The sequence below is a fragment of the Anthonomus grandis genome, chromosome 3 (assembly GCF_022605725.1).
Source record: "Anthonomus grandis grandis chromosome 3, icAntGran1.3, whole genome shotgun sequence".
NCBI lineage: Eukaryota > Metazoa > Arthropoda > Insecta > Coleoptera > Curculionidae > Anthonomus > Anthonomus grandis.
Window position 1 is genome coordinate 28,704,198 of NC_065548.1, and position 12,940 is coordinate 28,717,137.

General features: G+C 33.0%; 1 protein-coding gene across 1 annotated transcript in view; it reads right to left on the reverse strand.

The window, feature by feature from the left end:
- Positions 1 to 460: 460 nt before the first annotated feature.
- Positions 461 to 12,940, reverse strand: part of LOC126734644 (uncharacterized) — a 30,755-nt gene continuing 18,275 nt past the window's right edge. The window contains exons 2-6 of the mRNA XM_050438341.1: positions 6,416 to 6,593; positions 6,118 to 6,355; positions 3,176 to 3,264; positions 674 to 797; positions 461 to 620 (exon numbers count right to left, since the gene is read on the reverse strand). Coding sequence (XP_050294298.1) covers positions 461 to 620; positions 674 to 797; positions 3,176 to 3,264; positions 6,118 to 6,355; positions 6,416 to 6,593 — 789 coding nt within the window. The remainder of the gene's footprint in view (positions 621 to 673; positions 798 to 3,175; positions 3,265 to 6,117; positions 6,356 to 6,415; positions 6,594 to 12,940) is intronic.

Consider the following 12,940-nt stretch of genomic DNA (forward strand, 5'->3'; position numbering starts at 1 on the left):
CCCTGCCTATTTATACACGACTAAACTCGATCGATACTCTACAGTCTACACCCTACCGCCCGCCGTACGTTACCCCTTCCAGTCAAAAGCCATGTTGCCAAATTGTAAGGCAACGAAGTCCGAGAGCAGATGCGAGGGACATTTTCAAATTTGCCGACTGTACATATATGCTGTGTACTTATTTAATTTTTAATTACTTCTTATGTACACACACAGATGCACATCTAGGTGTGCAGGATTTATCTAATAATTTTGTTGTATATATTATTTTACAATATAGGGAATACTCTTTAGGGAAACAGATCATACAATATTGTTCAGCAAAATTCCACTTAATGCATAGATACACCGTAACTAAGCTAAACACAAAAAGTTCAAATATGTTCAGAAAATGAATTCCCATATATGCTTTTAAATAATAAACATAAAGTAAAATTAGTATATCACTAAATATTTTACGCTAACTTACGTTGTCTTTCCTAATCATTCTCGTAGTATCTATTTTTAACCCTTCTGATATCGTTTTAAGTCCCCCATAAGGTAGCGGTTTCGAGATAAAATAGGGTGTCATGCTTAAATCGCATTTTATTATTTCCTTTTTTAGTTCTTCCATTTGCAACCTTAAATATTAGAATCACCTATTATTGTAATAATGGAAAAAAGGTATGCTTACCTATCAAGGTATCTTCTTTCCCTAAAGGCTGCTATACAAGCCCTTAAAGTATAAAAATAGATAAATTCTATAACTGATAAAAGACTGAACCCAAGAAAAAGTCCTGCTATTCCTCCGAAAGAAACTGAAATAGATATAGATTAGATATTAAACACTTTCGCTAAAAACGACATTGGATTTTCAAATTTTGTACTATTTTTTATACATATGCTTAAATTAAAATATAAGATTTATATTACATTTAAAGCTGTAGGAGAAAAAATAAAAACTCCAAGTCTCAGTACTTACTCTGCAAAACAGTACTTAGCAGGTCATCTAGCTATAAGGTCTGATGATACTTTATTAGCGAAATATGTAACCTGATTGACACATAAAAAGATATAGAGTTTTTATTTTTTCTCTAGTTACGTAGGTCTCTTTGAGATAATGAACGAGTTCTTTTAATTTGATTATCTGTAGAAACTTGAAGAAACAAATAAAAGTATAATATCAAGTACGGCGAAACAGTAAGATTGACTAAAGTAGGCTTTAAAGCTCAATGTAATTTAAATGTTCAATGCAATTTAAAGGTAAATGACCTGAGGAAGGGTAACAACAACTAAAAGGGATGTCTTTTGGTATCGTTTTTAGAAGCCAACTTGAAACTTACATATAGAAAAATCTACCAAAAAAGCAGTGGAAGCGCTATAAACCAGTCGACGTGTTTGGTAAAGCATGAGGTCTATAATCCTCATGCTTTACCAAAGTCATTGGTGGACTTCCCGAACTACCGTAGACATAGACATAGTATAATATCAACATCTCTAGGAAACTCCTTCACTATCTTTCAAGCAGAAGTAAGCACTATCAATATATAAAACAAACTTATATAATATAGGATTGTTTAGTATGCGACAGTTCGGTAGGACCACCAAACTATTGAAGGTTTCAGACCCTATGCTATAATGAAGTTATTCTTATGACCCTATTATTATGTTGTTTGTTACCAAAACGCCAAATAGCATACAGTATTGCCGTTGCTATTTAAGTAGTTTTTTCTAGATATGCGTTTTAAGTTAAGTTTGACTTCTTTTAAAAGCTCTACCAACTTCCCTTTTAGGTCTGGTGCATTTATCTTCAGCTCCATTATCTTAGAATAAAGAATAATTAGTTTGGCTTGGATTGATATTTAGCTGTGTGCACCAAATGCTCTTTGCATTCTATCTGAGAGAGCATGATCTTCCTCTAACTACGTCGCGTCATCTAGTTAGCCTTCAACTTTAAGCAAAATGGGGAAAATAAGTTCATATAATTTTTTATGCAATATGATAAAGGAGACACATATCAAATTTTTTAAAATGTTTCCAAAAAATATGTTTTACAGTGAGTGAGTGTTCACAAAAAAAAGTGAAAGTTCATAAAGCTATTATAAAGAAGATATTGCACAATAAAATAAAAAAATATTTTTACGCAAATTAATTTGCGTGATCTACTTCGGTGTTATAATCACAAAGATATAGAAATCAAGAAATCAAAGATCAATTACTTACCACATAAATATAGATAATGTACCTTTGAGGCGTGAAGCTGTGGAACGAACGCACAAGGGGGCAAAATTTGAGCTGGCCAGTTGTCATAATAAGTTATTTTTTCTTCATATTCACTTTGCTTTTAAACCTTGGCGCCCTCTAACTTTGCTCCCACTAGTTTGTTGTTTTTTTCTGTTTTGTTTGCTCATAGGAAACAAATTCTAGAGAATTTAATTTTCTTCATTTTTTCTGTATGGCTTATAGTGTAGCCAAAAAAGTACACTCAGATAAATTTTTTTACGATTACGTTCATAAAATATCGTTATACATAATCGTTAGACGATTATCGTCTCTAAACTTAACTTCATAAGCTTCACAACTAATAACTGAAAAAAGCAAAGGCTGCATATACTTTAAAAAATGATAACTTAAAAAGAATGAAAGATTAAAACCCAATGTAAAAGAAAACAAGATACAAAATAACGTAGAAGCAGATCGCGCAAAAAAATCGGTGAATAATAACGTTAATAAAAGGAAAAAAGCGGGTTGCACAATATTAATTAAACTTATTGCTCTCGCGATTTATTAGTAATCAAAAAAGCAAACAAGTTGTTATTTATTTTAAGATTTATTGGCCGAAAAATTAACTATAATGAGTTAGATAAACTTTCTAGCGTTAATAAAACATTCGATGCTTTTAGTTTATTAGGTCAAAATTCTTACATTTTTTGGATCGAAATGCTAAACAATAAAAACTAAAGATGTTAAAAATTTCTAAATTTTCTCTTTATATTTTACTTCGAACTTTTAATGAAAACGAAGAAAATCAATTCAATTATCAATAGAAAAAATTTCATCAATAATTTAAATAAAAAACTACAAAAGCATAAACATTTAATTTTTAAAAGAAAAATTTGCTTCTATTTTACAATTTAACTTAAAAAATTCTACAATAATTCTAATGGCTAATATAAATACAGGGTAAAATATATACCTAATAAGTCTACCCATCCGAATAAAACTTCCCTTTTATACTTGACCATGGGCCATGAAACGAAAAACAGTTTTAATCCACTTGAATTCCTGAAATAAATAAATATTTTCAAAAAAGTGTCCAGTAATATACAACGACATTCATAACTATCTTAGTATTACCTATATTAAGCATATAAATGTTCATTTTATCATCTATTTTACGACTTTATCAGTAATTAATAAATATCATTAGTTTAGAAATCTTCCTGTTATAATATTATTGGACGACTTTTGGAAAAAATACTTAACATTTTTAAAATTTTTAGTATAAACGTAAAATTTTTTATTATTAGGAGATTTAATTTTTCTAGTATATTAAAAGTGAAAAATCTTAGTTGCACTCGGCGTGGAATTGTAAATTCTGTAAGTGGAGATTTTGGGTTATTATGACGCAGGTTTGCACAAAATTTACTTGAGTAAGAGTAATTTCCAATGAGAATTTTATTATTGGACTCAAAAAAAAAGCTGACTACTGCACTTGGTTATAATTTAAGACAAAAGTTAGTTTTGCCGAAAAGTCTGAGAAAAGTTTATAAAGGAAAAAAATGAAACTGAAAACCTTGTTGAAAGCCTTATCAAACATAGTCCTCTACAAATTATAAGCCCCATTAATAAAGCCTTTGTCCTGTAACATTTAATGCTAAGTTCAAGATGAATCGATAACCTTGAACAGTTATTACTTACAGCAAACATTATTACTTGGAATGAGCATGCTAAGAACTTTTAAATGTAAAACCGTAACCTTGGCTAGCAGGAAAGTAGTATGGCATTATATAATTAACGTTTTTAAGTTCCAAAAATGCAGAATTATAAATGGTATTGCTGATCTTACCAAGTCTTATTTGAGTTTTTATTGCATTAACATCTCGAATTTTTTTTGACGAAGAAGTTTATGCCCTAGATGGGGTTCGAGTAATACCAGTTAATTTTATTGTTAAAATTCAAAAATATCAAATTTTTACCTAAAACAATTTGAAGTATTGAAAGGTGTTATGAGGTATTCGACAAACAACCAAAATGTTTGTTTTATTTAATTAACTTATTTAGATGCTTTGCTAATACCAATAAATGAAAATAATACCACTGATTTGATAAAAAAAAGTTTAAAATACATATGTATTTAACAAGTGATAAGCCAATTATAGAATTGGGCCTATCTGTCCCGTCTGTAAATTGTATATCACTTACTATATATGTGAACTATCTAGAAACACTGAAAATTGTATTTAATTACTGAGTTTGTATTTGGCTTTTGGATACCATAAATACTTATGGAGGTAGAAAGGATGTGTAAGAACATACCAATTCCGACATCCAGATGCACTACAGAAAGTGGCAAACTAAGGTTAAAGAAGGAGTTTCAAGTCGAAATCCCGACAAGGAAAGAATGGTCGGCGAACCAAATTAAAGAGCCAAGTGGTTTACAGGCCTGGTACATAGATGGATCATGAATGAAAAACATCAATTCAGCTGGAGCCGGAGTGTACAGAATGGAAACGGACACAGGGGAATCCTTGCCGCTAGGGAAACACACCACAGTTTTCCAAGCGAAGGTGTTTGCTATACTCGAAGTAGCGAACAGACGAGAGGCATTGGTAAGGGGGGATTTGCATCTACTCCAATAGTCAAGCCCTCAAGGCGATTCAGAAATCCAGGGCCAGCTCAGCGCTAGTCCAGGAATGCATAATGAGACGCATTGGAAAGGCTTGCAGCACACAAGGAATTGAGACTGAGGTGGGTCCCAGGACACCAAGGTGTTGAGGGCAATGAGCGGGCCGACGAACTGGCAAGACAAGGTTCCGTTAATCCGTTCGCAGGCCCCCGAACCTTGTCTCTGCAAAAAAAAGTGTCTTAGCAAAAAACAAATCTCCCAGGCACTTAATAATTGGACCTGGGAAAAAGCAAGGAAGAATTGGAGAAGGACAGAAGGATGTAGACAGGCCAAGGAAATTATACCAGACCATGCCGGCTCGAAAGCAAGTACTACTAACAAACTCCGACAAAGTATCAAAGACTTGGTGGGAATCCTGACCGGGCACAACAGTCTAAACAGGCATCTACACCTTCTTGGTATAAGAGAAAGCCCACTCTGTTCGAATTGCGGTACAGGGGAGGAAACTTTATACCACGTACTAGGTATCTGTGATAGGTGGAGTCGCCTGAGCAGGAAAATTTTCGGAGCAACAACACTCCAGCGGGAAGATCTTAAAGATCTGGACTGGGACAACGTGCAAGCCTTTATTAAAAGGACGGGCCGACTCAGTGGAGACAGCGCATTGGGAGTAGAGGCGTAGGGGTGGGTGATTCTGGTGTTGGCAAAAAGTAGTAAAAAAGTAGTAGAAGTCGGTAGAGTAAGTATATACTGTGGTTTTTACATCATTCTAAAATTATTGGAATCTGATCCATTTTTAATAAGAGGGGGTTTCATGATGGATTGCGTCATTGGATTTAATAACGGCTTCTAATATGAGTGTCAGTTTGAAATATATTTTAGTTTTGAGCTAAGAGTTTCTAACTAAGGTGTATACTATCTTTTAATTTAGGATCATCAGATCTACGAGGACGTGAATATTGGAAGTGATCTCGAACTAAAAATGATATACAGTTTATAAAAAGTTTCGATCAATGCAAAAGAAGGTCAGGGGATATTTAATGATGCTTTTATTCAGAAAAAAGTGTTTACATAGAAATACCCAACTATCGGAAGAAAAAAGTTTCTATCTGGGATTACTGAGGGCAAAGAACGTTTTCATTAAAAAAAAAGATTTTCATAACCAAAGAAATGCCATTAACAATTATATTATTCCTAATACCAATGAGAGAATTATTACCAACATTATAAAAATATAGTTTATTTAAAATAACAGTCCGTGTATGTACTATAAAAATCCTGGTAAATACCCCTCAAATGCAATATGCTGAGTCTCGTAAATAGTATTATTACATCCTAGCATGCAATTGCATCTCGTAATATCTTTGATTTCGTCCAAATGATCTGCTATGCATGAAAGTTGAGATAAGCTACAACTCTGAAAACCACTTATCTGTGGATAAAAAAATGGAACGCAGTCACATTTTGCTCGAATATTCTCCATGCGACACTCTATCGTGCACGCAGTATAAGAGTAGGAACTGTCAACTGAAAAATAAAGTAATTAAATACTATTTTTGTAATTGGTTAGTCTTAAGTTGGTCTTACTTTTAAGTTTAACTTCATCTGTAAATATACATCTACGCTGCTTTACTGTTAATTGCCTCGCATCTTCAGTCGTGTAAGTTTGCTTAATTGAAAATGATAGCTTGTTGATTCCATGGTCCCATAGAATTTCTGGTTGTATATCTAAGCTGATTCTTTCATCATTACTTGACAAATATAACTACAAAATAGGTTCATAATATTATTATGATATTACCAAACTTTTTTTTTTAACTACACCTGACTTAAACTAAACGATTAACGCTGGTGACTACTGTTCAAGAAATAAACAACAGAGTTCTTTAATAAATTAATTTTATATTCTGCAGTATGCACTGCAGTTACAAAGTGACTTTATTTATATTTTTATGTTTGGCACCTACGTAATTTCTATCTGTATGCAAAGTTGGTAGGGTACAGATTTATCAGCCTTTTATGTTCGTCTTGCCTGGTATTAGAATATTCTATAACCAGTGTGAACTTCATAAATTAAATCGACTATACTTTTTGTACGTCTATCAATTTAGATTTATCTATATATATTATAAATATTTAAATAATTTGCGTATTCAGATTTAGTGACCTTAATACATATAAAAAACAAAAGTCTCGGCCACAATAGATGCGAAGATTTTTTCAAAGATTAATATTTATTTTTAGAAAAGCCACGCCACAAGTACTATTTTCTGTATACAAAATTTTTATTGAAAAAAAATGCGCAACAAAAAATATTAATCGATGTATGCAAGCGTTTTTTCGAACCGGCCTTCAATTATTTTTGATCGAGTTGGTTCCATATTTTTACCGTTAACTGTATATTTTGGAATAGTCATATAAAAATTTATTTTTAAATAAACTCTAAAAAACTATGTCTATTTGAATAAAGAAGAACGTAATAGGTTTAATAGGTTTTAGAAAACTAACATAAATACTCTTATTAAATTAAGTATCAATACTACAGTCTTTATCCACATGCAGTAAACCAGCGTACAAAATACATTGCTCCTAATACTAACTAGTACATTGTATTGAATTTGCACGAAATATATTCTAACAATTTCGGACTGTGAAGTGACGTAAACATAAGGCCGATCGTCGAACACTAGTTTACAAATCCGCCTTAACTGACTTTTTTATTAATTCCTGAAATGTAAGCAGAAATATGTTTACTTGTATATTTTTTAATTAATTGTACCAGTATACCTAATAAAAATTTACCGAGTATGAACTTCTCTAGCATTAGTGTCATAAAATGATCCAAATTAAAATAAGCTAAAAGATATATTTGATTAGCAAAACCTACTTTTTTTATTACTCCTAGTTAAATGTTGGTGGTTGACCTAGTTCTTAACTATAGATCAATACATAATAAACAAGAAGAAGACAACCAAAAATTAAAATTTAGTTTTTTTCTTATTTCTATTTTTTTCCTTTAATCTGCCACATCGCCTTTCCGCAATACACAATATTTTCTGACGCTGTGCTTTTTAACAATGCCTAAGCATACAATTATTATTACAGGCTTCTGCTATTACGGTCGTGATTTATGTTTAAAAAGTACTAAAAGAGTACATGGTAAATTTGGGATCTTTTATTCAATCTGACTATGAATGTATATTAAGAATATCCTTGGAAAAGCTTTACAAGAACAAATGTTATACAGATTTGAATTTTTAGAGCACTCACTTTGACTTAGGAGGGTGTAACAAGCTTATAGTAAAACTAATTTTGTCAGGATGCATTTTTTTCGAATTTCTTTACGTGTATTCTCTATTAATACTACTACAATGAAATCCGCTATTAGATTAGACTGACAGAATCTAGCAGAAGACTAGGTAAGCATAGTTTCTTATTAGTCTTCATTCAGTATTGCAGTGGCCTTGAAAGTATAATGCATAAGGGTAGATCAGTACATAAAATGACGGAGGTAACAAAGTTTTCACCAACTGTTCCTATATTCTCGTCATCCTTATAATCATCATTTCTTTCATAATTAGTAATGCTGCTTCTAAGTTTTCTGCTATATACCTAGTCATGATTAAACATATTTCCCGTTTTGCTTTTAGTCGCTTTTACTTAAATACGGCCTTCGCGTGCATCTATCCTCATTAACCTACTACGTTGCACTTTCTATCTCCCATGAGTCCAAAATATCTCGGAGGATATAGCATCCAAAACAAAAACAAAAAGAGGCAGTCGTACAAACCTAACTCATGGCTACAAATGTTTTGCTCAATTTAGAATATCATCAGGCCGAAGAAACCTAAACTTATGAGATGTAATATAGTATTTAATAATTCTGGTATCCATTTAGGCCTGTTGGATCCTAAATAGAGCATAATACGTGTAACTATGCTATGAAACTATGTTCTTGGTTTTGTCAAAACTATTCATCTAGACTCTCTATCTTGAGAGGACCGATGAAATACTCTTACTAAGTTTTTGGATATCACTTCTACTGCGATAATTAGAACTCGGATTAGTCATGACATTTATAAATTGGTTTAAAAAAGTCAAGTTTAAAACTGTTTGAGGCAATCAGAAAGGATTCAAAGTGAATTGGTAGAAACTACGAATTCTCAAAGTGTTTTGGTTGAATGCAAGGAGGGCAGCTGAAGTACGTACTTACTAATCACGGACATCGTTAGTTCCATAGAACAATGAACTAATATAACGTTTATAGACGAGTTCTTTAAATCATGTTGATGTATGAAAAGGAGAAAAGAGATAATAAAGTGAAGATAATATCGTCAAAGAGTAAGTATTGTATAAGAACAGCTCACATTTATCGAAGTTCTTCTAAAGAGAGTTTCCCATGAAAAAGTACCTCTTACTTGGCATCTTGACAATTGACGGATGATACAAGCGATCATATTTATCAAGCTTCTCAGACGACCTCCACAAGTAAGGCTAAAATGGAAGAATGTCTCTTGGACCAAACATTTATTTATTTATTTAATAGACGGGATCAACCCCATTACAAAAAAAAAAGTTCAATAGTTACACCTAACCATAACTTAAAATAGCTAAAATACAAATATGTTTTTACAGGCAAACCAACATAAAATCAACAGAAGAGTTTACACAATCTCTCTAATTTGATTCCTAAAACTAGACAAGCCAATGCCCACAACTTCAATATCCTCATGGTTGATAATATTTAAGGTTCTTTCAAAAGGGGAGTGAGTGGCATAGTTGGTACTGTGAGAAGGCAAAGCAAATAATCGGTTTCGTCTCAAGAGTCTTGAGGGGACATTGAAGCTAATTCTACCGAGAAGGTCGGGGCATACAATCAGAGACCATTAAGAAGCTTAAATACAAAGGTTAAATCACCACGAATACGTCTTTCTCTCAATGTTGTCATAGCCAGCACTTCCCGTGCATCATCATAAACATGATCGTTCGGTATTTCCAAATTTAATTTAAATAGGCAAAATCTCAAAAACTCTAAATCCTTTCAAGGGTCAGACAGCTATTCATGTAATAGGGGGACCATATCATTGAGCCATACTCCAATAAAGAAACCACTAAAGACATGTACACTCTCTTACAGCTCTCTACAGTTACGTAGAACAAAACCCAGAACCTTGGAGGACCTAACCACTATATTATTTATGTGTATATTAAAATTTAAATGATCGTCAAAATAAATGCCAAGATCCTTGATTGTATCAGAATACTAAACAGGGCTTTCCTCTATATTGTATGATGTTACAACTTTTTTACTTCTTTTGTGAAAACTAATATAATTACATTTCTTTATGTTTAAGAATAAGATATTGTTGACACACCAATCATTTAGCCTATTCAGGTCATTCTGTAACAATATTTGGTCTTTGGAAGTCTGGATTACTCCATAAAATTTCAGGTCATCTGCAAACAATAAAAAGGCACTATTTTCAAAACATGTAGCTATATCATTAATGAAAATGTTAAAGAGCAATGGTGAGCAGTATCCACCCTGAGGTACACCAGAACATACATTGATATTGCTGGATCTAGCACTACCCAATCTAACCTGCTGAGTCCGGCCTGACAAGAAGCTTGTGAACCAGGCAACTATATGATTGGAGAAACCAAATACTTTAAGTTTCTCCTGCAAGATTCTGTGATCGACTCTATCAAAAGCCTTGGAGAAGTCTATATAAATCACATCCATCTGACATCCCCTCTCCATAGCATCCAATAAATCCTGCTGATAGATCAACAAGTTAGTGATCGTAGATCTGCCCGAACTAAACCCATGCTGCTGATTGAGCAACAGCTCCATGCAATAGAAACAAATTTGGTCGTAGATAAGACTGTCCAACAGTTGGAATGGCCGATTGGATGCAAACGCCCCTATAGTTGCCTATTTGGTCATTATCATCAGATTTAAATATTGGTACCACAAAACTATGCTTCCATAATGACGGAAAGAGTGCTGAGCCAAGGGATTTCTGAAAAAGGAAGAATAGAGGGTGAGAAACAGTACAGACACATTTTTGTAAAAAATCGTTTGGTATCCCATCAGGACCTGAACTAACTTTGGCCTTTAATTTTAAAATTTTATCAAAAATAAAACCAACAGACAGTTGGGGATTAGGAATTGTCATATTTTCTCCCACCTGTTGACCCATATAATAATTGTTATTTTTATTTATATTAGTATTGTAGACAGTTGAAAAAAACTGAGCAAAACCCTCCGCTATCTGTTCGCAACCAGAAAATTCGTTATCACCATAATACATTGAATTTTATTTACTGCCTCCCTACTGTTGAGGTGATACCAAAAGCTTTTAGGGTCAGTACACAGTAATTGGTCTAAATTTGAAATATAATCATGGTAGCAAATATTCGTTAAAGTTTTTCACCTCACACTGAAATTAGAAAAAGTGACATAATCAGATTGATCACGAGTACTAATGTAATTCTTGTGAGCAATCTTCTTCTGTGTAACTAGATATTTAAGTTCACCCGAGAATCACTTGGGAAAATCAGATGTCTTATATCTTTTGAGAGGAACAAAAAGGGCTATTGCCATGTTTAAAATGTGATAGAATTGAGAGACAGCTATGTTAATATCAGTCGTGTTCAGTATTGTAGTCCAGTCAATTCCAGACAAGTAATTATTAATGCCATCATAATGTGCAAGCTTAAAATCATAATAAAATTCTACATACTCTACATTTGGCTTGAATTCACCACACAAATCTAATTGAAAGTTGTACGCTTTGTGGTTTTGAGATTTATCAAAAAGGTAGTCGATTGCTTCTGATACCACAAGATTACTTTTATTAGTGAAGATCAGATCCAAATAAACCAATCTATCATTAGGTATTGTTATTTTTTGAAAAAAATTCAAATAAGCATAAAACTGACCTAGAGTTAAACCTGGAGAGTTAGAACTGCACTCAACCACAGCGCCAAGATTGTCACTCCCTCAGCGAGCATCTGGTACATAAAAATCGTAATCAGAATACTCCTGCCGGAGAATATCTATCGAGTGACAATGGCTTTCATACAAACTGATTTCAGAATTAGGGGGAATATAAACCCCTCCAATAATAAGATTATTGTTACCCACTTTACATGATATAAACAATTGTTCCACAGAATCATATGCCAACTTAATCCTTTTAGAACTAATTCTATCACTTATATATATTAATACTCCCCCACCTCGGTTCTCAGCATCAGAGAATCTAATAGAGAGCCAACTCTCCACAAACACCAACACACTGTATTGAGAACATAAAACTAGTTTACGGAGTTCCTCAATTCTAGTCCTCAAACCACCAACATTAAAACAAAATACTTGTAATGGGGCTAAACAGTGTTTTTTCTTGTATTCTCAGATTTATAAGTATCAGTAGTCGTAGCGATATATGGTGCATCATTTTTATATTTAATTGAAAGATTTGTTTCACCACTATTCTTCCTTCTATTGAGTTCAGTGACCACCCGTTTGATGCACTCTCTTTGCATCATGGTTAAATCACCTTTAATTTTATAATTATGTATGATTCCCAGGCACCTTTCGTCCAGCCGACAGTATATCCTTAACTATCCTGCTCTCGGAAAACACATGAACATGTCGGGTACCTGCGGGCGTCAACCGCAAATAATTCCTAATCTAAGCACGACAGGCACAAATACAAGCAGCGAAGGCACACGTGCAATCTCGCCAACTGTACACGACTAGGAATCACTAGCTACTAAAATCAGAATATACAAGGGGTAATAGATACTTATTCTTAATTATACAAAGGATTCACTTTTTACGCACTAGCACTAGTCATTTAACATATATTTGACATTTAATTTATAATGTATCAAAAGTTTTTTAAGTTTTTTTACGCACTAGTGTGATTTGCTTCTGGAAGAATAAAAGCATATCTTTGGAATTTCGATACGACTTCTTTCACAATGACAGAGTAACTCAGGAGGTGGGAATATACATTATAAAAGAAGTCACTTTGCAAGTATCAATCAGCTATCTACCACAGTTAATAATGGGGCAATAGAATTTTATACGCTAAATAAATT